The 27,650-nt window shown below is 37.5% G+C and overlaps 2 protein-coding genes across 2 annotated transcripts in view; one reads left to right on the forward strand and one right to left on the reverse strand.

The window, feature by feature from the left end:
- Positions 1–27,650, reverse strand: part of pkd1l2a (polycystic kidney disease 1 like 2a) — a 372,606-nt gene that overhangs the window by 187,408 nt on the left and 157,548 nt on the right. The gene's annotated exons all lie outside the window — the stretch shown is intronic.
- The window catches only part of vat1l (vesicle amine transport 1-like), a 73,575-nt gene that overhangs the window by 40,585 nt on the left and 5,340 nt on the right, over positions 1–27,650 (forward strand). Inside the window, 2 exon segments of the mRNA NM_001442745.1 lie at positions 21,634–21,717; positions 24,396–27,623. Coding sequence (NP_001429674.1) covers positions 21,634–21,717; positions 24,396–24,494 — 183 coding nt within the window. The 3' untranslated portion in view covers positions 24,495–27,623.

The following is a 27,650-nucleotide window of genomic DNA, read 5'->3' on the forward strand; positions in this document are numbered from 1 at the left end:
ACAAAGTCAGCTAGAGATAGATGAGACAAACATATTCTAATACAAATCACAGACATTGCTAAGCTGTTTGTGGTATTTTTAGACGTTGTTAGAAGAACTGCATGACAATAATTTCTCATTCGTTGATAATGTGTCCCTGTAAATATCATTAGTGTGAAAAGGAACAAAAGTTGTTGGAGTCATACTGCCCTGTAGCGTTTATTTTACCTACAAACTGCAGTCTAACATACAGTTTGGTGAACACTGTACAAAAAAATGCTGGGTTCCACACAATTCCTTCATGTTGTCCTAACACAGATCAATTAAGTTAGTTTATTCATTGATGCAAATTTACGTGAATTGAACATAAAACAATTAGGTTGTGCCAAAAAACCTTAACCCATTCACGCATGAGTTTAAAACACTCCAGCTGGCAGTAGCGGCGTAAGCTTAACTGGCACTCTAGGCAAACAATGGGTGTGCGGCCTCATGGTGTTTATGCCGCCCTTTCGAAAGTGAAGAGTGGGGAGTTGTGGCTCTTCATGCCGCCCCTAGCATGATGCCACCCTGGGTGATTCCCCACATTGCCCATGCCTAAATCCGACACTGATCTCACAAGGAAATGTAACTATTTTCGTTTTGTTAGTTTAGTGGCTATTTCGTATGATTTCATACTAGTTCAGTTTTACGAAAATGTAAGATTTGTTTTTAAAAGAGGCATGGCACCAAACCCCACTTCTAAACCCAATTGTCTTTGGGGATAAGCAAATCGTACTAAATTGTATGAATGAGATTTTACAAATTGATACGAATTAGCCACTAAATCAAAAAGTTACGAATTGCTGTGAGATAGCGTTGTTGTTTTTTGGTGACCGTTACGATCGAATTCAATACATTCTAAAATTCTCTTGGCAATACGTCAAGTTTATCATGTGACCCATCAGCCCACCACTGATCTATGTATATATCATATTTAGTTTCTTTTTGCCCTTTTCTGTAAATTTTGACAAATGTTGTAATTATATTGTGACATGTCTGATACTCCGATTCTCAGATATGTGTTCGAACTTATATTTCGTCTTTTGAACAACTTATTAATGATCATATTATTTGTGACGTGTAATGGGCACCACCATGTTTAGAAATGAACTACACTCATTTCATTTCTGGGTTTTAGAGTGCAGTACCTAAACTAAATCTGCTCCTCCACACTCCATGTGTCTTCTAAATTCAATATGGGCTATAAGTGCAGGGTACGTTCTGTAAAGATTATGCTTACGTTGTAAAAAGTATGGACCCATAAATAACCATTAGGGATCTTTCAGGGCATTTTTAGGTTATTAAAAAATATCCAACCTTCAATATCTTCAATGATCAAGAAATGTTGATTTATGGTCGCAAAAATCATAAAACAAAAATAACCATGATGGAACATTCAGTTTAGGTAAACTTTCGCTACTTTTAAAATAGCAACATTGTGAACTTAGGGTACCCAGAGATGGGTTGTGGCTGGAAGGGCATTCGCTGCATAAAAAAGTGCTGGATAAGTTGTCGGTTCATTCCGCTGTGGCGACCTCTGATTAATTAAGGGACTAAGCTGAAAAGATAAAAAATGAATAAATGAAGTTAGTATTTTTAAAATAACCACACTGCAATATTCTTGGAACGATATTTATGGTTGAAAAATAATAACCTATAAATTGCCACTAATAATTATTCTGTCAGTTTGAAGTTTTTTCTAGGTTATTTAAAAATGATCTCACCCTGCAGATTTCTGGGAACCTTATTTTCTGGTTGCAAAACTATAAAAACTTTTTTTTTAAACGCTACCATTACTTTTAAAAATAAACAAATGAGAACCAAATATTAACATTAGGACACTATTACATGATTGCTGGTTAAAGATACTTAAAATACACCTTCCCTGACATCCTATGCAGTCCATGAAAGCCTTTTAACTATTTTCGTTTTGTTAGTTTAGTGGCTATTTCGTATGATTTCATACTAGTTCAGTTTTACGAAAATGTAAGATTTGTTTTTAAAAGAGGCATGGCACCAAACCCCACTTCTAAACCCAATTGTCTTTGGGGATAAGCAAATCGTACTAAATTGTATGAATGAGATTTTACAAATTGATACGAATTAGCCACTAAATCAAAAAGTTACGAATTGCTGTGAGATAGCGTTGTTGTTTTTTGGTGACCATTACGATCGAATTCAATACATTCTAAAATTCTCTTGGCAATACGTCAAGTTTATCATGTGACCCATCAGCCCACCACTGATCTATGTATATATCGTATTTAGTTTCTTTTTGCCCTTTTCTGTAAATTTTGACAAATGTTGTAATTATATTGTGACATGTCTGATACTCCGATTCTCAGATATGTGTTCGAACTTATATTTCGTCTTTTGAACAACTTATTAATGATCATATTATTTGTGACGTGTAATGGGCACCCCCATGTTTAGTCTGCGCTGCAGGAAAGATGTGAGCTGCTGCATTTACAATATGTTGATTCATAATTTTCTTCCAGAACACATGAAAGTATGTAATCGTTTATCTGGGCGAGAAATGGAGAAAATATTCCAGCAAAATAAACAGTGTGGATCTTGCGTGAATAAAGCACATTGTCAGTTTATATTGAAAAATAATTATCATTGCCATTTACAAACCTTAAATGGTATGTTTTGTTAGTAGTTATGTATTTTTGAATGTCTGAAACCTAAAATAAATGTTATTTGTTTGAAAACACGGACAAACTGTGATTTATGTCAAGCATTGCACACCTATTTTTGTTCAGCGTGAGTTGTCAGATTTGAGTTTGAATAATTGGTGATGTGCGCTCAAGCGTTCTAATCACATCAGTGTGATCATACACTTCAGGGACCAGCCAATGCTGATCACACTGGTGTGATTGTATGCTTCAGAGAGCAGCCAAGGCTGATCACACCGGTGTGATCGAACGCTTCAGGGACCAGCCAAGGCTGATCACACTGGTATGATCGTACACGTGAAAGGGTTAAGAATTGTGTTGTTTTACCTCAATTCCAATAAGTAATTTAAACAAGCAGGAAAGGTCATTTTCCGAGTTGTCGAAGCACCTATTTCCAATGAGCCTGTGGTGGTTGAGCCACACTCACAAAAAATAATGTTTTTCATCTTGGACTTTGACATGAATTTGGTTCAAAGCATATTGTCTCCTGCCGCCATCTTCTTGCTTCGAACTCTCACAGCAAACATTGTTTTGCTAGAGTGTGACAAAAGACTCTTCTTAAACTGATTCCACAAGACCTCTGAGCGTTGGGAGTCTGTGCACACTTTTATTTCTTTCTAATTACAGGCTTCTTGAAAAGCCACAACAATGGCTGAAAATATGTTATGCCATTTAATGGACCCTCTAACTTTTATGGCTTCATTCATAGTTGGGGTACTCTTTTAAATCTGGAAGCATTAACAACTTATATCAAAATATATATCGTTATCATTCAATATGAAAAATAATAGGGATGTAACGGTATTGTAAATACCGTCATACCGCAATATTAATTTTTTTCGATATTACCGTAGTCGCATGACTCGGTAAAACTATAGGTCTTCTGAGAAAATTAGCTCAGGCGAATGAAGCGAACGGGAGGTACCGGAAACTACAATTCCCATCAGCCCAGGCTTGGCCATAATCCCTTGCGGTCTGTTGTCGCTACAGATCCAGTAATGCGGAAATGGAGTGTGCTGCTAGAAGCGGGGATCAAAAAGAGCTGGAAAACTCTAAAGCGGGTGTTGTCGCCGCGCGCGTACTGAATAGTGGTGTTGTCGCGCGAGTTCTTATCAGCTGTGTTGTTGCGCACGTACTGAATAGCGGTGTTGTCGCGCGAGTTCTAATCAGCTGTGTTGTCGCGCGTGTACTGTAAAGCAGGGACGGAGGGTATGTCGCGTCGCGGGGGCACTTTTGATCATTTTGGAAGGGAACTTTCTATCCAAGACTAAAAAGGGCATGTGCACTGCACAGGTTGAGCACTGTGTGTGCACGTGCCTGCAAGTTGGGGAATACGACTAATCAGTCATGGGGACTGCAGAAACACAGCACACTGTTCAGATTGATGCAGACATGAGATCTCTATCTCACTCATGGTTTGTCCTCTCAAGTGGGGGAAAGACAATGCACAACGTTCCCCATTGCTAACAACCTGGGCCAAGTCATATCTCTCTTGTCCCAGAAACCTCAGTCCCAAATGAGAGGGTTTTTTTCTATTGCAGGGGACATTGTAAATGCCCAGAGATTCCAGCTTTTACCAGATTATATTTATATGATAATTTTCCTTTAAACCCATCTCTATCTAAGTGAGTGAGTGATTAAATGTTGAATGTGATGAGTTTTCAACAATACTAAATTGAAACTTAATTTTTTTACATGGTTTAATATTTTTTTGTTATTAAATTGAAGTTCCTGTTTCAAAGCTTACAGATAGATGACTAATTTGTATGTCATTGACACTTTTGGCACTTTTTTGGAGTATTTTCATAAGTTTTGTTTTTTCCTGTAAATGATTCAATAAATACCGTACCGTGACATTCATACCGAGGTATTACCGTACCGTGAAATTCTGATACCGTTACATCCCTAAAAAATAATATAATATAATATAATATAATAAATCGAGATTAGCGCCCAGCCCTAAGTCAGAATTACTAGCCATCCTAGCCATATATATATATATATGCCTTAGCGCCCCACCAGTGCTTATATACAACCATAGCACACTGCTACTCTTGTGATATTGTTTATATATATATATATATATATATATATATATATATATATATATATATATATATATACACACACACACACACACACATATATATATATATATATATATATATATATATATATATATATATATATATATATATATATATATATATATATATATATATATATCAGCAATTAATCGCAACCAGACAATTTTATATTGTCATAAGCGGTGGTAAGTGGTAAACAGTTGATAAACACATCACTAAAAAATTGCTGTAAAATTGACAGTATTACTAGCAGTGGTGTGGTACGAGTCAGTACAGGTCACCTTTATTAGGCTTGAGTTTCCACTGCCTAAAGCGTAACAGAGAGAAAAGTCATAACAGAGAGAATAATAATAATTCCTTACAATTATATAGCGCTTTTCCAGACACTTAAAGCGCTTTACACAATGGGGGAATCTCCTCATCCATCACCAGTGTGCAGCATCCACCTGGATGACGCGACGGCAGTCATATTACACCACTCCATTACACCATGCTGATTGGTCGAGAGTGATGGAGAGGAGAGGGATGAAGCCAATTATGGTATGGGGATGATTAGGGGGCCATGGTGGACAGAGGGCAGTGGGCAAATTTGGCTAGGATGCTGGGGTTAAACCCTTACTTTTTTTTCGAAAGACATCCTGGGATTTTTAACAACCACAGAGAGTCAAGACCTCGATTTAACGTTCCATTCAAAAGATGGTATGTCCCTTAATGACAGTTGTTATAAGCATGAATAAAATTTCATTCACATTCATAATAGTCTTATGAACACGCCTTTAAGCATAGCGCTACTGCCTTTTTTCAGCAGTAAAATCAAGTCTGAGTCATCTTATAAGTGAGCAGTCACTGGGCAGCACATTCTGTCACTAAGAAACCGTTTTATTTTTCAGCGTGAGCCACGGCGCGACCTCGCATTAGTGTGTTCCCTGGTGTTATGTGCCAGTTTGAGCCTGGTGCCGCCACTGCTTCTGAAGACTATTAGTCTCCTGTCAGACACATCATCAGGGCACATACTGTTTCTGACTTTATCAGGCTGACCGTTCTGCTCAGATCTTTGAAAATAATGATCTGGGTTACTGTATAACTTTAATTAAAGGATCCCTGCTTATGGGAGAAAAAATATCAGTCACTATAAGTCAGCTATTAAATGTTGTTTCAAGTTGTTCTGGGTGTTTGGACAAGAGGCAGAATATTCTGGTACATTAAGCTTGTCATGCAACATTAGTCAGCTTAAAGCATTATTGTACACTTATCGGCCACTTTATTAGGTACACCTTACTAGTTCCAGGTTGGACCCCCTTTTGCCTTCAGAACTGCCTTAATCCTTCGTGGCATGAATTCAACAAGGTACTGGAAATATTCCTCAGAGATTTTGGTCCATATTGACATGATAGCATCACGCAGTGCTGCAGATTTGTCCATGATGCAAATCTCCAGTTTTACCACATCCCAAAGGTGCTCTATTGGATTGTGTTCTGGTGACTGTGGAAGCCATGTGGGTACAGTGAACTCATTGTCATGTTCAAGAAACCAGTCTGAGAAGATTTGCCCAAATTGACCCAAAGTGTGTCAAGAAAATATCCCCCACACCATTACACCACCCCCACCAGCCTAAACTGTTGATACAAGGCAGGATGGATCCATGCTTTCATGTTGTTGATGCCAATTTCTGACTCTACCATACGAATGTTGCAGCAGAAATTGAGAATCGATACCTAAAATAACCTAAAAAATAGTTTATTACTGGCAATTTTGGGTTGCCAAATGCACTGTAAATTAACAATTGTGCCATAAAACTAAAGCACAGTCGTATTTGTTAATTTACAGTGCACTTGCCAATTTTACAGTATTTCTGACAACCAAAATTGCCACTATTACTGTACATTTTTCAGACTAATAAGAGAGTTTTGAGTTCTGAATCTTACAGGTTGTTTTATAGTACAATTCCAGGTCAAATATTGACCATTTTAATTGCTGGGTTAATAACTTTATTGACATTTAACCTAAAATGTAATGCAAACATGTGGGTTTGTGCAGATTTAACTCATATTTCAACATATTTCTGTTTAAAGATCGAATGAAATTTAGTTTTTTTTTTTTTTGTTCATGATGCCTGTAAATATAGCAGACAAGACAGCACAGGCTCATTGTGAAAATGTACCCCCGTATACATTTCGGGAGAGCGCAAATTGTTTAGCCAGAGTTACGTATGGCTACATGTCTTCTTTAAAACAAACGCTACAGGGCGTAGCGTTGTTTCTTTTGGCACTACCAGCTGGCCACTTCTGTAAGGACGACTTTTCCGGTGTTACAAGTTTGCCCAGTGGCTCACTGCATACGTAAGTGGACTTAAGATGATAGAGGAGTTGACCGTGATGGCGTTCAAGTCCAGCGAAGAATGGGTCCAGAAAGCAGATAAAGCAAAAACAAAAAGCAAAAAATAAAAAGTAAATAACATGGTGAGAATGTGGTAAGATCTGAAAACATGGTAAAAATCAGGTGGTTGCAAATTGATTTTGAAAATACTATGGTTTAGATTTAGGGATGGTGGTGCATGGGTCAATCTGTGCTACTGAAAACACTATCAGTTGGGTTTAGGGAAGGGGGTGGGTGAGGTTAGCGGTCGGTCGGTCAGTCAGTCAGTTGACAGCGACCAGAATTGCACTTACGACAGAAATTTGAGATCTAAAAAAAAGTGTACACAGCTTCCTCTGGTGGATTCGCAAACAACAAAAACTGCAAAAAAAAAAAAAAAAAAAAAAAACGTAGCTCCTGGGACATATTTCACTCTGTTGAGAGATGTATGCAGGGGTACTTATCAATAATGAACCTGGGTTGTTATTGTATCATGTTCAATTCACTTAAATTTGTAAAACTAATAAGTTAACTTAATTTCTTCATGATGTCTGATTACAGTGTATGTGTGTGTCGTGTAACGTATGGTTAGCTAAAATTTTGCTTACTACTTAGATCACGTGTTCATTTTTGACGTAAAATTGTGAATTGCTAACTAGTGATGATACAGGGATGTAAGTCTTTAACTAATTCCATAAACCTTAATGATGATGGTATTTAATAGCTGACCAGCAGGTCACAGGAATGGTTGCAGTGCAATGACTCTTCACTAGTCCATAATCTGAGTTTTATTTGAGAGCGAGGGAAGTGGGTTGAGTGCCAGGCGTTCAGACTCCCATGACTTCAGTGTGTGTGTGTGTGCGTGGGAGGGGAATTCCACAGGGTGAAACCAGTGCCAGCCTGCTCATTCCATAAGCATGGTCTGAGGTCACCTTTTGTTTCTAGGGTAATGAACAGTTTTAGGGTACAGATCGGATGAGGTTGTTCTCATAGCAGGAGTTTTACTTTTTTTGTGATGATTAAATACAGCAGGGTAAATAGGTATTGAACACGTCTCCATTTTTCTCAGAAAACATATTTCTAAAGGTGCTGTTGACTTGAAATTGTCCATGGATGTTGGTAACAACCAAATAAATCCATTTATGCAAAGAAAAGTTATTGAATTAATTTAGAAAATAAGTTATGTAATAAAAGCAAATGATGCAGGGAAAAAGTATTGAACACATGAACAAAGGGAGGTATAGAAAGGCAGTGAAAGCCCAGACAGCAGCTGAAATCTCTCAGAAGTTCTTCAGCAACCCTCTGCCCCCTCATTGTAAATGAATATTTGCTTCTTCAGTCCAACATCTCCATTGGCAGGAGCATTAGCAGGAGGATGATGATGAAACCAGGGTGGACATTTAAGCAAGAGAATGATCCAAAACATAGCCAAGGAAACTCTTAAATGCTTTCAGAGAAAGAAAATCAAGATATGGAATGGCCCAATCTATCACCTGACTTGAATCCAATATAAAATACAAATTTAAGATCAGATTTGATAGACGAGATCAGGGCTTTACATGAACTTTTTTAATCACCAGCCACTGTGGCTAGTAGTTTTCCAATGTTACTAGCCACTCTGCATTTTCACTAGCCACAATTTTGTTGTTGGGAAAATATATTTTCTATGCATAAATTTGATGTCGACATGCTAAAATTACTTGATTTAAATTGTGTGTTATGTCCACATGCGTCCTCATTCATTTCACTTTTTGTGTGTCGAGTATGGGTTGACTCAATGAGCATGAGAAAAGGAGTCATGGTTTCATAGTGTTATATTGCAATTAGTTTTTATTTCACATGACTTTTTTTTAGAGCTCAAAAACAACGTTTTACCAAATTTATCTCTATAACCACACTAAACAATAATTATTTCTTAGCCACCAATTTTTAATGTGTCAAAACAAGCAAAATATAGCTGAATACTAAACTTTTTATTTAACAAAAATTTTTTTTAAAAAAGAACAAAAAGCAATTGACTTTTAATAAAATAACTATTGTCATGTATCAAAAATAAGCACGGTAATCTGTCCTGGCTAAGATCTTTCGGATCACCAGTTAACTGCACATAAATAGAGAGTTCATCTCCCATTAAAGCAATGTTGTAAAAAAAGTTATTTAAACCATTTTAACAAAAATGAAAGCAAAGAAAACCATAAGCAAATGGAAGCAGGTGAAACATACCGTGTGTGATAATAAAAGGATGATCACATGCACACGGTTAACTATAGGCAATTTAATAATCTGTTAGTGAAAGCAACATGTGCTGCTTACAAAAAGACACATTTTGAGCTCTTAAAAGCATTTGGAGTTTGGAGGCATGTTCATCACTTTTTGTCTAGTTTATTTAAAAGAGAACCGATGACAGTTGCATTTCCAGAACCTGTTCCAGACACAGTTGCTTCACGATTCGGGAGCGCGCACGCGTTAAGCAGTCGCGCACGCGTTTTAAGAAGTCGCGCGCATCACATCAGCTGTTAGCGCGAGTGACGATCATTCTCTCATTCGGTATTCACTTGCTTTCTTCTGCTTGCGTGATCACAATTATTTTACTTCTCGATTCTAAGATCACATTTGCACGCATACTGGGTCATCCTTATATTGTCGAACTCTGCTTTTAGGAAAACTACAATTTAAAAATTATTTTCAACCAGCCAAAGTGGCTAGTGGGATTGTCTGTCTAACCCGCCAAAGCTGAAATCTACCTGCATTTGGCGGGTTGGCGGGTGTTAAAGGGCCATGAAACCCCCTCGTTTCAGCAGGGTGTTTTCACACCTCTACTTTGGAAAAAGTCAGAAAAGTGGGCGTGTCCAGCTCTGTTTAGGGGGGAGTGACGGAGGAAGAAAAGTGGGATGGTGTGGGAGTGTCTATTTGGGCACGCGTGAGTTTCAGAGTCAAAATACGCACACACACACACACATACAGGAGAATGTGATGGTGTTTAACCTACATGGACATCTGTAGTCGAATTATTTGCCAAATTATTAAATGGTGGACTTTAACTGCAGTTTGGCTCTTTCATTCAGGGAATTCATTCATGCCCCTCGCGACACACGAGATATTTGATTCGAGGAGCTGCTCTAAGCGTGTATTTTTCATGCAATGTTTTATACCGCACGGTGAATGAGAGAAAAAAAACCCTCCGCATTTCCCAGAAACTTAGATGCACACGACAGGTAGTGTCAGAAAGCCGCGCGTGTTATTCCGGTCACTAAATGCGGTAAAAACCCTACACGAGGTTAAAGTTTGGTTGTGGTGCTAACGTGTTTACACTCGGTGCAATAGTTTGTTAGATACGAACAAACTGAATAAACAAAGAGCACTGTTCGCTCACTTACCAAATCTGTAGAGACAGGACAATCACCAGCAACTAGAGCCGCGTCTTTAAGAAGAGAATACTACAAACGAATCCAGATCTCAGCGTTTGCAGATGAGAACAGCTCTTAGGTAAACAATAATCCTCCTTAGACACGTAAGTTATTGTTGTCGCGCGTCGCGTACACTGTTAATCCACACGTGAGTCTGCGCTCTCACAGAGAGAAAATGAAAACGAAACTTAACTGCAGCAAACTATAAAAGCAACACTTCACGCTTGTTTTGCCAACACAACGTGGCGTCTTTGCCGTCTACTCTAGTAATGAATATTAATGAAGTTGCACTATAGAGCGCGCTCATTGGTTTGAACCAAGCCTTACTCATGCATTAATTCATCACACTGTAAGACGTAATAAGACTCACTCTGGCACAGACGCCCAGTCTGCACGCTAGAATACAACGCTATTATGTCATGACCGTGACGCAGCTTCAAAAATTCATTTCAAACAGGAAGTACGAATTTGCTTGAAATAACGCAAAAACAACCAATTTACACTTTTTAGTGAAATATAGGTGTCCTAATAGTGTTTTTAGCAGTGTGGGACACATATACGACTGTCAACAGCTCAAAAAATGTGTTTTGGTGTTTCGTGACCCTTTAATGTAAAGCCCTGGACGAGACCCACAGAGCCATCAAGATTTTCACTCTCTGATAAAGTCTTTGGAAAAACTCACACCTGAGCAATCCATGTGACTTCATTCTCCATATGAGAGGCGTCTTTAAGCTGCCATCACATTTCCAGGAAAAAAACATGACATGTTCAATACTTATTTTATCCGCTGTATTAGGTCTATTCTCTCTGAATTAAATGGTGCGTCGCTCGAGTCATCTTTATTGAAACGGGCTCATAACTGTGTGTATTTTGGTGGATGCATGCACACACAAAATCTATAAACACCTTCAACTGGACTGTAACTCCCATCATTTTCAACTTGCTCTGTCTTTTGTCATCCCTGCTTTAAATAAATAAAACTTTACACTCCTATATTATATTTAAAAAGTTGCTAGTTGCTAAAGGCATGGTTACAGCCTTGATTATTACTGAATTCTGGAAGAGCTAGCTATTTTAAAATGAACAATGAGGATGTCTGGCAGAGCTTGTGTTTTAATTAATCAACATTACAAATGTCAACACAGGCTCCTTCTGAAAACGCTCTACTATACACATTTTTGGAGATCGCTAATTATGTAGCCAGAAGTATGTATGTCAGCATTTCATCTTTAACACGAATGCTACAGGGTGGTATGATGCCAGTCCTTTTCTCGGTTACCAGGCGACCGCTTACCTCTGTATGGGCAGCTTTCCCGCTGTTAACTGTTTGTCCAGTTAGCTCGACATGTACGTCAGTGGATTTGAGACGCAGAGAGGTGTTGATCACGACGACGGGGTTCAAGTCTTGCAAAGAATGATTCTAGAAAGCGGGTAAGACAAAAAACAGAAGCCAAATATTAAAGTTAACAAGTAAATAACAGGGTGAGAATGTGGTAAAATCTGAAAACATGGTAAAACTCAGGCGAGGGCTTTTCTTTTTCTGGATTGCTTTTTAAAACTGTCGGTTGAGTTTAGGGAAGTGGGTGGTTGGGTCAATCGGTGCTTTTGAAAACACTATTGGTTGGGTTTAGAGAAGGAGGAGGGTGGGTCAGTCAATCGGTTAGTCATTCAGCTAGTAAGTGAGACAACAGCGGCCTCTGGTGGATTTACACAAGAAGAACAGGTGCAAGCAGCACTCGCGAGAGAAATTTGAGATGTCAAAAAGCATACACAGCGGCCTCTGGTGGAATCACGAAAACAAAAACTGCAAAAAATGCAGCTCCTGGGACATATTTGGCACACTTTTTCTTATTTTATTTATTTATTTATTAATTTTTGGCACATAAGATCCACTTAGCTCAAAATTATTAAGGGAGAATGGGCATGCAATTTCTGGCCTGCAGCCAATAAATTTAAGTACTTTCAAATGAGTCGTATAAATGAATATTTGTGAGGCTTTGAATATGAGATTTGTACTGAAACCCCTCAGTGGCTTTATTTCGTTCCTCTGAGGACATATCGAGGCAGTCTTTCCACTGATGCATTTTATCACCTTCAATTCTGCATGGCCGCAGTGACTCATTCAGACGCAATCAAACCCTTCACATATTTGCAAGTGCATTGAAATGAAACCCAAATCGAGAAACATGGTTGGAGAAATGACCCGTGATGTTTTATGGGAAGAGAGCGAGGAAAAGATGATCTCCATATTCAGACATCAGCCTCATTTGGTAATTTAAAACCCTTTGTCCTTTGGCTATAAAACTGTGATGTTTTATGCTTGTACATTCAATAGTTTTAGAAGTTCTTAGCATGAAACATTAGCAGTTCTTTAATCTACAGATTAAAATAAGATCTTTTAATTTATTTATATACTTAATCAACCAGGAAAATCCCATTGAGATACAGTATCTCTTCTAACAGGGAGTTCTGCTCTAGACAGGCCATAGGACAGAATGACAGAAAAAATACACATAAACACACACATAAATAATACAATACATAATACATTATTAAAATGTGCACTAATATAAATAGACAGCCTTTAAAATATTTTTAAATATACACTTTACACTTTCTGAAAAAAATGTACAATGTTGTACCAAAGAAGGCAGTGCCTTGTCACTGGGGCAGTACCTTTTTATCGAACAGAATTGTACCAAAGACAAAGAAACACATTTGCACCATTGCCCTTTAAGGACATAATTTGTTCCATGGGAAACCAACATGTGCCTTTGGTTTTTAAAACCTGCAGATACAATATTGTACCTTCATCAAAAGTACAAATCTGATCCATGAAGGTATCACTACAGTGACAAAACACTTTGTTCCTTAACAATGTCAAATGTGTTCTTTCAAGAACTATTAAAAGGCATTTTGCTTTATCTAAAATGTGTTGATTTATTTTCAGTTCAATAAAACATCAATTACAAAGTTTATCAAACAAAGTTTAAAAAAAAAGTTTATTTTTGTGTGAATGCACTTTTTCCATTTACAATAAAGAATTCAAAATACTTTAACATAAACCAAAAGATCTAATTTTTTGCTAAACATTTCACAACACTTTTCACAAAAATGTTACAGAGACAAACTCTTCCATGTACAATATAAAACATTTTTATTTCTCCAATTTTCACACAATACCTTTGTAATCACTTAAAAGTAAAAAGCAAACAACAAAAGGTGCGGATATCAATCATGAAAATGTATTTATCAGAATATGCCTACAAAATGATTATTAAAAATGCCTTAAATGTTTTGTTGCGGCGGCACTTCTGATCATTTTGGAAGAGAACTTTCTATCCAAGACTAAAAAGGGCATGTGCACTGCAAAGGTTGAGCCCTATGTGTGCACATGCATGCAGAGAAAAAGAGAAAATTCTCAGTAAGTGCGAGTTCTGTGGGCGCAAATGCCTTGCTGATTAAATTAAATACCTCATTACTCCAACTTAGGTGGAGTAAGTACTCACAGTACTCATAAAGATTCGTTTTTTTTTTTTTTTTTTTTAACTCAAATGGTTTGTAGCAATCAGTTTCTTCAAACATTTGCCATAACTTATTGTTTTTTTACAGTACTCAGTTGGTTTGAGTTCTCTTCATTTATTGGGGTTTACCTTGCTCAAAATGCTTTGTTTACTCAAATAGGTTAAGTTAACAGTACTCATTAGGATTAGTTAACTTAAATGGTTTGTTGCAGTCAGTTTCCTTAAATGGTTTAAGTTACCTTAACATTTGGGGTTTTACAGTGTAGATATTGTAATGAAGAAGAAGTTGTCCAACACTTATCTTTCTTTTTTTATGAGAACAATTGTGTACCTTCATTTCAATTGTACAATAAAAGGTACAGAACAGTATCATTAGAGGTCTTTTCTGTTCCATATTAGGTACAACTTTAACAAAGGTACAAAACTGTTCCTTAAGTTCCTTTTTTTCTGAGAGTGTAGCGATAGATGGTACAGATTTCATACGTAGTATATCTTGAAGCTCATTTCATATGGAGCATACTATCAAAAAAATGGCTCCTTCAGTAAGAATATATCTGCTGATCTGGTATTATAATAGATAAACTACATATATACTGGGGTAATTTACCTACTAAAGCTTTAAAAATAAAAACTAACATATGTTGTTTTCTCATTGCCTGTAATGAAGTCCATTCTGTCATTTTATATAAATAACAGGGATGTGTGCATACACTTGAACAAGTGAAAAATCGTAAGGCACTATGATAAACAATATGCAATTATTTTTATTACCTTTCTAATATTCTTAAAACTGAAATATGAAATAAACACATGAAATATTTTATTTTCACTTGTACTTTTTACACTTGTATAAAAAGTATTAGTACTTTGTACATAATGATAGTTTCCTAAGTAAATGAGTGGAATAGTCACATCTGGCTATAATCTTATGATGCTTTCATAAGGAATTGACAGTAAAGTGAGTCAGAAGATTGACGAGCATAGCCAAGCTGTCATTTAGTATTACTGGAAATAATGACAAGATAATGAGTGGCATATTTTCTACACTCTCAGCGCAAACCATCTCTAGTCTAGGGTTTACAGAGAATCAGCCCCATGCAGAGACTGTCCAAGGGGCATGTGCAGGATAAAATATTTAAAGAGCGGAGGGGAGTGGTGGTTGGCTGTTGTTGCGGGGGCACTTCAGATCATTTTGGAAGAGAACTTTCTATCCAAGACTAAAAAGGGCATGGGCACTGCACAGGTTGAGGCGTATGTGTGCACATGCATGCAGAGAATAGAAAAAGAGAAAATATCCTGTAATTGCCAGTTCTGTGAGCGCAAATGCCTTGTTGATGCCAGAGGTCGGAGTAGAATGAGCAGACTGGTTCGAGCTAATAGAAATGCAACAGTACCTCAAATAACAGTACATCCTCGTTATATCTGAGGTATGCAGAAGAGCAACACATCGAACCTTGAGGTGGATGGGCTACAGGAGACCACACCGGGCGCCACTGCTATCAGTTAAGAACAGGAAACTAAGGCTACAATAAGCACAGGATCACTAAAATTGGACAATAGAAGATTGGAAGAACGTTGCCTGGTCTGATGAGTCTCTATTTCTGCTGCGACATTCAGATGGTAGGATCAGAATTGGGCATCAACAACATGAAAGCATGGATCCATCCTGCCATCCACGGTTCAGGCTGGTGGTGGTGGTATAGTGATGTGGGGGATATTGGTCCCACTTTATATTAAGCAGCCTTAACTAACATGTACTTACACAGGAATTAATAGTTTGTTACAATGTACTTCTTGTGTAAATACATGTATTTACTGTGTACTTATGCTTGATTAAATACATGTATGTAATTACATCTGTAATTAACTTTTGTAATTACATTTGTAAATACACTGTTGACCACCCCTTACACCTTAACCCACCCTTAAACCTACCTATGCCACCAAACCTGTCCATAACCCAACCTTTATCCCAACTCAAAAGCACCACAAGTGTTCTCAAATACATTATAAACACAGTAAGTACATTGTATTTATTTTTTTGATGTAAGTACATAGTAGTTGAGGACACAATATAAAGTGGGACCGGGATATTTTCTTGACACACTTTGGGCCCATTAGTACCAATTGAGCATTGTGTCAACGCCACAGCCTAACTGAGTATTGTTGCTGACCATGTCCATCTCTTTATGACAACAGTGTACCCATCCTCTGATAGCTGCTTCCAACAGAATAACTCTCCATGTCATGAAGTGTGAATCATCTCAGACTGGATTCTTGAACATGACAAGGAGTTCACTGTACTCAAATGGCCTCCACAGTCACCATATCTCAACCCAATAGAGCACCTTAGGCATGTGTGGTGGAATGGGAGATTTGCATCATGGATGTGCAGCCGACAAATCTGCAGCAACTGCGTGATGCTTTCCTGTCAAACCCAGGGGTCCAACCCAGTACTAGTAAGGTGTACCTAATAAAGTGACCGGTCAGTGTATTTCCATCATAGAACATCTATTCATGAATTAGAAACAGCATACAAATGTGGTAAAAAAAACAACAACAAAGTTTAATAATGGCTTTAACTTGTTTATAATGTTAATATAATACTGCGAAACAATGATTTCCGGTGTGAAAGATATCACAGTCTCTCAGTGTTATTATTAACGGGCCTCATAAAGTATATGTTACTCTGCAAATATTAATACCAAAGGGTTTACTTTTTAAAAATAAAATCATTATAGATTTTTACCATTAGGTGGTTTAAAGTTGATACTTCCATTATTTTGACTGATGCCAGGGACTGTTAACACTTGTCATGTTTCTAATCTCAGTGGCTGACTAGCAGCTGTCATGTTTATTCATTTACTGATTCATCCAGTTAACAGTCACTTTACAAGATGGGGACATACTGTACCATACATCCCCCACATAACCTGTGGGCACAGGATTGCTTGATACTATCAAATGTATTGTGGCTGGCTGTGCACACTGCTCTGTGATGCCCATTGAATATGGACTTCTCTTGTCTACCTTGTTTTTATTTTTTCATCTTCGGTGCTTCTGACCAACCTTAAATTTCATTACAATTGGTATAATTTTCATAAACAAAATCAACTAACTGTTAGTTTTAGATGGTGATTTCATTAGAAGCTAGGGATGTAATGGTATCAGAATTTCACGGTACGATAATACCTCGATATGAATGGCACGGTACGGTATTTATTGAATAATTTACAGGAAAAACAAAACTAATGAAAAGACTCGAAAAAAGTGCCAAAAGTGTTTATTTACCTTAGCACTGAACATATCAATGACATACAAATTAGCCATCTATCTGTAAGTTTCGAAACAGGAACTTCAATTTTTCAATTTTAATAACAAAAAACTATTAAACCATATACAAAAATAAAGTTTCAATTTAGTATTGTTCAAAACTCATCACATTCAACATTTAATCACTCACTCACTTAGATAGAGATGTTTTTTTTTAGGAAAATTATTACATAAGTATAATCTGGTAAAAGCTGGGATCTCTGGGCATGTCCCCTGCAACAGAAAAAAAACCTCTCATTTGGGACTGAGGTTTCTGGGACAGAGAGATATGATTGGCCAAGGTTGACAGCAGTGGGTAACGTTGTGCATTGTCTTTCCACCACTTGAGAGGACAAGCCATGAGTGAGATAGAGGTCTCTTTGCGGTACAAGTCAATAGCCCCTTTCAAACAGTAATACCGGTAAATATCTGGCAAATTTCCGGATTGACTTTACCGGTATATTCAAAAAAAGTGCTGTTCACACAGGCGAGGACGTTACGGAAATTTTCCAGAAAAGAGCATTCACACATCCATTGCAAAATGCCGGTAAATTCTGACATCATTCACCACAAATGAGCTTTAAACGGCTGCGCTTGTATTTGTAAACATTTGACTAAATTACAAACTCTGTGGATGATCAATATTGTAAACAACTTTCGCACACTGAAAAAATTGTTGCATGCAGAACTGTTGCAAACAATTTGTTTGTGTTGAATTTAAACAAACAAATTAAGTTTAGTAATGTTCAACTTAATTTGTTTGTTTAAATTCAGCCTAAATAAATTGTTTACAACCTCTTAACGTAAAGAAATTGAGTAAACCCAAGGAATCATCTTCGAATAATTTTTTTTAGTGCAGGATCACTTTCGCATGTCGAGATGTTCATAATACGTGCGTGTGCAGGCGCTCACAGGCTGTTTCACAGGCACACGCAAAGCTTGAAGGTAAACAAACAACGGCTTATCATCAGCATCTCATCGATGATTATTTACACAGTTGGCATTAAGAAGAACATATAAATGTGATCTGACTAACTTCTAGCAGCTAAATGTGTCTGGAAAAATATTCAAAGGCTTTTATTCTCATAAACCGCGCGCACGTGAATGCTTCTGACTGTTGTGATTGGCTAAAGCAGACGTCTCACGTCAGCACGTTCCAGACGTGCACGCGCTTATTCCGGCAATCTTCCTTCTGCATTCACACAGCGCAGCATTCCCGCAAATTGCCGGTAATGTTACAACTTCTCTTTCCGGAAAATAGCCAGAACGAATTTACCGGTATTTTCAAAAAGGACCTGTTCACACATACAACCTTTCCAGAAAATTGCCAGTAATTTTCCGGTAAAATTCAACACAAAATTCATTTTCCAGTAAAATTCAACACAAACAAATTGTTTGCAACAGTTCTGCATGCAACACTTTTTTCAGTGTGCGAAAGTTGTTTACAATATTGATCATCCACAGAGTTTGTAATTTAGTATATTTCACCACAGTCTGGCAGTACCTGCATACAGTTTTTTTCTTTGTCTGTCACCTTTTCTCCTTTTTCGTATCTTTTTAGAAAGAAACCGAAATGCTTCCACACATCCGATTTAAAACCCGATTTAGGTTCGATGATTTCCAGCTCTTTTTCTTCCCCGCTACTAGCAACACACTCCATTTCCGCATTACTGGATCTGTAGTGACAACAGACCGCAAAGGATGATGGCCACGCCTAGGCTGATGGGAATTGTAGTTCCGGCTACCTCCCGTTCGCTTCATTCGCCTGAGCAAACTTTTCTCAGAAATATAGTTTTATTGAGTCATGCGCCTACGATAATATTGAAAAAAAATTATTACTGCAGTATGACAGTATTTACAATATTCTTACATCCCTATTAGAAGCTCATTTTCAGGATTAAATCTAACATGATATTTGGCAATCAGCTATAAAAATGGTTCTGAATTCAAAACTGCGATAAATTTAACCAAATTACATTAGCTTATATTAGAAAATGGAACAATTCTTCATAATATAAATAGTATGAAAAATCAAAGGTACATTGTGAGGCTGGAAACACATCAGTTAGATGTAATATGGCCTGTTTCCACTGAGTGGTACGGTACGGGTCGGTACAGGGTACCAGTGGTACTCTTTTGGTGGGCATGGCGTACGAAAGAAAGTTTCAGTCGACGTCATTCTCGCTTGAGGAAATGTCAAAGTAAAGCTGTACGGGTCGTTCATACATCATATGAGAAGCACTTCTCACAAAACAGATGCTTTATACACATAAATACCTGTGTATAAATGTTCATTCCTAATCTTTCTATGAACATGATTTGATTATAACTGCAGATCAATGATAAAAATAGCCACTGTAACGTCTGCATTTATATAAAATAAATAAATAAATGCAACATATATGAACACATACAGACACTTACAGGCTCCAGTATGTTACCAATTACAGAAAAACTCCACACAGCATGCATTTAGTCAGGCACGTGCACACATAGGGCTCAACCTGTGCAGTGCACATGCCCTTTTTTAGTCTTGGATTGAAAGTGCCCTTACAAAATGATCTGAAGTGCCCCAGCGACCCCCCATACATCCCCCCCACCCCCACCGCTCTTCAGTGCGTGTGCGACATTCCACCCCTCAACCACCTACAGTATAAGTAGGCCCACACGGAATCTGCGAGCGCAGAATTCCGCAGATTTTCCGCAAATTTTCCACAGAATTCCGCAGATTTCTGCAGATTTTTAGCCTATTATTAATTCTGTTTATTTACTTGAGTAAATGTGTAAATATGAATTTACATTTACATTCAGTCATTTAGCAGACGCTTTTATCCAAAGCAACTTACAAATGAGGACAAGGAAGCAACTTACACAACTATAAGAGCAACAATGAATAAGTGCTGTAGGCAAGTTTCAGGTCTGTAAAGTCTTAGAAGGAAAGTATTAGTACTTTTTTTTTTTTTGGGGTACAGTTAGTGTGATATCCAGAGAGGCATTTGCAGATTAGTAAGTGAAGTGGAGACTAAATAGTTGAGTTTTTAGCCGTTTCTTGAAAATAGCGAGTGACTCTGCTGTTCTGATGCAGTTAGGGAGTTCATACCACCAACTGGGCAGATTGAGCGTGAGCGTTGGCGAAAGTGATTTCTTCCCTCTTTGGGATGGAACCACGAGGCGACGTTCATTCACAGAACGCAAGTTTCTGGAGGGCACATAGATCTGCAGAAGTGAGAGCAGATAAGAAGGAGCAAGGCCAGAAGTCGCTTTGTAGGCAAACATCAGAGCTTTGAATTTGATGCGAGCAGCAACTGGCAGCCAGTGCAAACGGACTAGCAGCGGAGTGACATGTGCTCGTTTAGGTTCATTGAAGACCACTCGTGCTGCTGCGTTCTGGAGCAGCTGAAGAGGCTTGATAGAGTTAGCTGGAAGCCCGGCTAGTAGAGAGTTGCAGCAATCCAGTTTGGAGAGAACAAGAGCTTGAACAAGGAGTTGAGCTGCATGTTCAGATAAAAAGGGTCGGATCTTTCTGATGTTATTGAGTGCGAATCTGCAAGATCGAGCAGTTCTAGAAATGTGGTCAGAGAAGTGTGGTCAGAACGAAATTTATTCCCTTTTATTTCAGTAATTTATTACTTTTTATTTAATATATTAAGGTTTTAGTTATGATACTCTGCTGGATACTCCCAAAATAATACCACAGAAATCTGCAGATTTTTACCAAAATTCTCAGCAGAAATGGCAAAAAACATCCGCAGATTCCGTCTGGCCCTGCCTATAAGGCCTATAGTAGCACGCACACAAAACCTCACACAAATCTTTAAAAGAAATACATATAGCTGCAGAACATCTTTTAACACAATGGTGTTCATCAATTTTAAGAGCATATTGTCTCCTTCAGAGTAGTACAGATAATAAAAATTCATTCATATATATATATACATATATATATATATATATATATATATATATATATATATATATATATATATATATATATATATATATATATATATATATATGGAATGAATTCACTACTTTATTTGTTTATTTATTTGGTGAACGTGAAGTAGGGTACTTCACACTGTAATCTGTTTGAGACTCTGCTGCCCCCTGTAGGCTTGTCTATGGCGCTACACACTTGACATCAGACAACATTGAACTTAATGGAATCAGAAGCACATATACTAGATATACTGAAGTGTTTTGTGTGAATGTTTGTATGTAATTTCTTACTTTTTTGTGTGTTAACCTGTAGGTGAAGGAAGCAATGCAGAGAATCCACGACAGAGGAAACATAGGGAAGCTCATTCTGGACGTGGAAAAGTCTCCCACGCCTTTGGTGAGTGATTCATCCACAAACCTGCTTTAGAATTAAACCACAGTAGTAAGATGAGCAAAACATCATGTGCAAAACATAGTAATTATTGTGTCAGCTATTGCCGCTGCCCTTTCATCATTTTGTTTACGGAATGTCTTTCATTGTTGGGTTTTCGAACCATGTTATTTTTTTTATGTTCAATCTACGCGCTCCAAAGGGGTTCGAGAGAGACTCATTTTATGAAGCATGCTTAAACAATACACCTGTTTACTTCTAGTAGGAACACCAAATGGTCCTGTGAGAGTGATTGAAAAGTCAGGCGACATCACCTCAGCAGTTTCCATGGTGACAGTGCCTTATGACGCTGTTTTCAGAAGAGACAATCTGTTTTAACAGTGGCCTTCAACGGCACACTTTCATCACAACTACTCATAGCGGCTTTACTCTAACCTGGGGGATTCTTAAAGGAGCCACTCAAGAGCAGCAGATGAACAATTGATTTCTCCTTTCTTTCACAGAAGATTTTTTAATATGTAATGAAGAAAAAAAAACATACAAAATTCAAAAATATCTAATAAAAAAAAAATGAAAATGACAAGTATATAAATAAATAAATGCATATACATACACACACAAGGGCCACACGATTGCACAGTGGGTAGCATGATCACCTGACAGCAAGAAGGTCACTGGTTCGAGCCTCGGTTGGGCCAGTTGGCATTTCTGTGTGGAGTTTACATGTTCTCCCCGTGTTAGTGTGGGTTTTCTCCCGGTGCTCTGGTTTCCCCCACAAGTTTAAAGACATGCGCTATAGGTGAATTGAATAAACTAAATTGGCCGTAGTGTATGAGTGTGAAGGGAGAGTGTTTGGGTGTTTCCCAATACTGGGTTGTGGCTGGAATGGTATCCGCTACATAAAACATGTGCCAGATAAGTTGACGGTTCTTTTCGATGTGGCAACCCGTAATAAATAAGGGACTAAGCCGAAAGAAAATTAATTAATTAATTAATTATAATAATTGCAAGCGATTTGACTCCACATTCTTAGTGTATCATTGCCAGAGAAGATAATAACTTTAAAGAGGTCCCTTTTTCCTGAGCTGTACATAAAGTTGATGTCAGAATTATTAGTCCTCCTGATTTATTCGCCCCCCTATATATTTTCTCCCATTTTCAACACATTTCTAAACATAATAGTTGTAATAACTAATTTCTAATGACTGATTAATTTTATCTTTGCCATGATGACAGTAGATAATGTTTTGCTAGGTATTTTTTAGGATACTAATCTTAAAAATTACTAATTTAAAGGCCTAATTCTGTTAATTAGGCAGGTTAGGTTAATGAGACAAGTAATTGTATGATGATGGTTTGTTCTGTAGATAATCAAAAACTAATATTACTTAAGGGGGCTAACCAGTTAAACTGGTACCGGGTCCGTGACGTCTTAAACTTTCGCTTTAAGATTGAAAGGGCTAGCATTGCACAAGACCCCTGTAAGTGGTTTCGTTTGAAAGTGTAGAATCTATATTTTATGCACACATGCATCACTTTGGTTTTTATTCTACTGTACAAAAGTTATTTAGACTTAAATACACAGTATTTTGGACACCCAAGCTGGGTATTGAACATTGGTTTATTTTCATGATTTTCATATGGTTCATATATGACACATGCACAAGCTCAAATAAAAGCTCTTGCCGGTGCTCATACGGTTCTAGCATTCTTTATACTGAATTATATTCACATATCAAACAGTTGTCGAATGAATCGCAGCGTTTCCATGGCGCAGAAGTGAAAACAATACATTTATGATCAATAAGCAGCCCCAGATAGCACAGACAGCTGTCATCTCTTACCTTATGCTGTGCGCTTCAGGACCATTTCTGTTCTGTTTTTGTGGTGATGTGCATAAGTAATCCTTTTATACGTCTAATGTGGTCCAAACACAGTGAAATATGTTTGATCAAACAAAAGAATAGTGAAATATGAAAACAATGATCAGCCCCTGTGGCTTATATAGCACCTCTCAACAGTTGGAATGCAATAACTTTTGCATAGATTATGGTAGAGACATTTTCCTTTTTTCGAAATTAATTACAGCACCCTAGACCACTCAATAGCCTAAAAGGTACACTTTTAAAAAGCGGTTCTTTTTTTAGGTGTTTATTATAACACAGACAACATATACAGATATTTTGAACATTTTCAATGTTTTATAAAAATTAATAAAAAGGGTTTTCTTTAAAATGATACCAAATTTTTGCATTTACACCTCTGCATGTGGATTTGAGAAGCTTTTAAATTTGGGTAGGCAAAATTCAGGCGGAAATCCCAAAACAGCAGCAGAGTTAGACTGGCTAATTGACCTTAAAATGGCCTTAAAATATTGACCTTAAAACTGGTTTTATGCTATAGCCGAAAAAACAAATACAAAAATCTTGTTCTGTTAAACATCAAGAAAATATTTAAAAAGAAAAAAAAAATCACTGGGGGTCATCACATAATTATGACTTTAACTGTACATGATTATGTATTTGAGCAGAGCTGCATCTGTAATTGATTCTTTGATTGTAAGAGATCTCTTCTGAAGCACTAGAGGAAACTGATGCTTGAGAAATAACCTGGACCTCAGGATATTCCGAGAAGCGAGAGCTCTCGGTTTGTGTGAAAACAATGATTTCCCATTTGTCTTTCAGATGGCCAATGACAGCACAGAGACCAGTGAAGCCGGAGAGGAGGAAGAGGAGCAAGAGGGAGACAATGACAACAAGGAGCGAATGCCCTTCATTCAGTAAAGCTACGCTCAAACAGAGACTCTCATGAACCTGATCTGAGCTCCGTTGTGCCATTGTGACGCGTATGTGTTGTGTTTGGTCTTTTGTTTGTGTGTATCTTCGACAATGCAGTCAGATATACCCCTGAAAAAACACTAACAGCGTTTAATGTTCGACTGAAGTGCCATTCTTAGTGCTGTGTTGAGTTGTTGCAGTGTTTTAGACCAACATGTTCTTGTAGGACTGACTTTTCAGTTGTGTTTTGCATTTTGGATGTTTTCGTCGATCAGCGGATCGACAGATGGCTGCGGTCAAAATCCAAAACTTACACTTGCCAAAAGATAAATGGAAGGCAAACTTGGTTTTGGCGAGAAAATGACAGTATAAGTTCACCCAAAATATATAAATTCTGTCTTTAATTACTCGTTCTCACGTCATTTCAACCCCTGAGACCTTCGTTCATGTTTGGAACACAAATTAAGATATTTTAGATAAAATCTGAGAGTTTTCTTAACATCCATAGACAGCAATGGTCCCAATGTAATGTAATGTGTATTTATATAGCGCATTTATTGTGTATGGCCACACACCCAAAGAGCTTCACAATCATGAGGGGTGGATCTCTCCACACCACCACTAGTGTGCAGCATTCACTTGGATGATGCGACGGCAGCCACAAGACAACGGCGCCAGTGCGCTCACCACACACGCTATTAGCGTTTCACTGTGGCAAGCCATGATAAAAACAGGAGTATTTCAAACCAAGTGGTATAACTCTTAAATTTACTTGCGATCTGATCTACACTTTCTCTGATTGTCTTATATTTCGACCCCAGCAGAGCCAGAAGTCCTGTAACTAATTTTGGTTATGTCCTTGCTGTAATACACCTAAAACAATTGAAAACTCGTCAACGACAGGGAAGCCGTATTCTCCTAATTGACAGGATATCTTGTCAGTGGCAGGGAAAAGAGTTCAAAGATATGGTCCTTCTACAAATGTAAATGCTGTCACAGGTTTATCACCCTCATGTCATTGGAGACCCACTGAGGTGTAAAGAGTACCTGAAAACCATACTTGAGTAGATACCTTACTGTAAAAATGACTCCATTACAAGTTACAAGTCACCAACTCCAATAAGACTTGAGTAAAAGTATTAAAGTATCCAGTTTTAAAAGAACTTAATTATTTTACTTATACTGAATGTAGGCTCAAAGAACTCCAAGAAAGGTTTTATTTCCTAATACAGAAATAAATTGAACACCTCAATGTTTCAAAATGGCAGAACAAAATAGAAGAAAAAATAGAACAAAAATTCTCAAACTCAAATGTTCAAAAAAGGCACAATAAAAAAATTTATAAAATAAAAAAAGTTCAGAGCTGACTTTCATGTGATTCACCTCAGTGTCAAAGGGGGCCAATACTTTTATTTTGAGTAGTTTTTCTGCTTTCTCTGTATTAAAATTAAACAAAGAGGAGCAGTGTTATTTTTCAACTTAGTAAACTACATCTAAATTCAGTGAAAAATACATCACAAATAGTCATGTCATGTCGTAGTGGTTTTCGCCATATCAGTAACTGTATTAAATTCACAAAATTCACATTAAATTAACATTAAATAGACTCTTACCTCAATGTGTTTTCTCAAATTTGATGATAAATTCTTAAAAGCACTTATTTTCGTGGTATGTGGCAAACAAAGTAGACACTGCATCCTGTAAGAGCCATTCTGCATATCGGCAAATGAAAGCATTTCTTTCAGATCAGGCCATGGATGGTCATCCGTGCTGGAACTGCTTGATGTGCCGACTTCAGCTTTATAATTTGCTGCAGCCATGTCGCTAATAAAACACCTGGGGCCTCATGTAAGAAGACTTGCGTTGAAAATATCCTAAAACATTGCGTACACACAAAGCTGTAAATGTGCGTACGCAGAAAAAAAATTCGGGTGTATGAAACACTGCGTACGCCGAATCACGTAAAACTGAGCGCAACATGCACAAGCACAAAACCCCTCCCTGCCTCCTCCCCCGTATGAATATGCTAATGACTCTACTTTGCCAAAACCAAACGAAAAAGCAATGGCAAAAGCAAGCAAAAAGAGAACAGAATGTGAATTGGAGGTGCTGCTTTCAGAGGTAGACTGGAGAAAAACTGTTATTTGCAAGTTTGTTCTCCGTAATTTAGTAACAAAAGAAAAAAATAGAGCGGGAGAGTTTAGCTGATGCGGTTAATACAGTTGGGTCTGAACATCGCAAGTGGATTAAAAAAAGAAATAGTGAGATGTAAAGGTGTAACATTTTGAAGTGGTTCAAACAGCGTGAGTGGCGTAGCTTGTAAATCCAATGGCAACAAGTTTTGACACGTTCAAGCGTGAACTAGGTTCGAATCCAGCGTCTGATGAACTCATTCTTTTTTCCACCCGCTACATATCAGATTTTGCCTATACTTTAATTTCGATGAAGACAAGTATGAATCATTAATCCACTTGTTAAGTGTGACATCACAATTTCAAGCGCTCTATTCAACTAAATGTGGAGACTTATGAAATGGTAATAATAAACGTTTACAAAGCGATTTAATACGTTCGAAAATCACGATCGCAATATATATGTCCATATAACATATATATACATATAACATATATGTCCTAATATCCGATGGCCAGAAAGTGATTAATTTTTTTATAAACTGTTAAATTTTTTGTATTTGTTATGCAGCAAGCCGAGAGATTGTTGTGTACACTATGATTTTATATAAAATTAACTTTAATGTGTGATAGGAATAAAACATGATCACAAACGAATGATTTCTCCACTTAAATGAATGGCAGCTTGGACCCGGAAACAGTATTACATACGTCACCACTTAACAAGCGGATAAGTCTGTGCATCATATTTTATTTGCACATTTATTGAATGCAAATGTTTCTGATTCACATATGCAAATTCATCCTCGGATGGTGCCTTTATAGCAATGTGTGTGTAGTAGATTGCTCTGATTACATTGGGAAAACAGGCGACCGCTGCAAATTGCGCTTTAATGTTTGGCTGGTCAACTGTATGGTATGGAAACCTTTTATACCTGCTAGACATGCGGATGAACCGTCTCATACAGCTGACATTGCAAGGCTCAAAGGCATTTTATAGAGTGCAATTTAACACAACTGCCTCTAGGAG

The sequence above is a fragment of the Danio rerio genome, chromosome 7 (assembly GCF_052040795.2).
Source record: "Danio rerio strain M-AB ecotype USA chromosome 7, GRCz13ab, whole genome shotgun sequence".
NCBI classification, from domain to species: domain Eukaryota; kingdom Metazoa; phylum Chordata; class Actinopteri; order Cypriniformes; family Danionidae; genus Danio; species Danio rerio.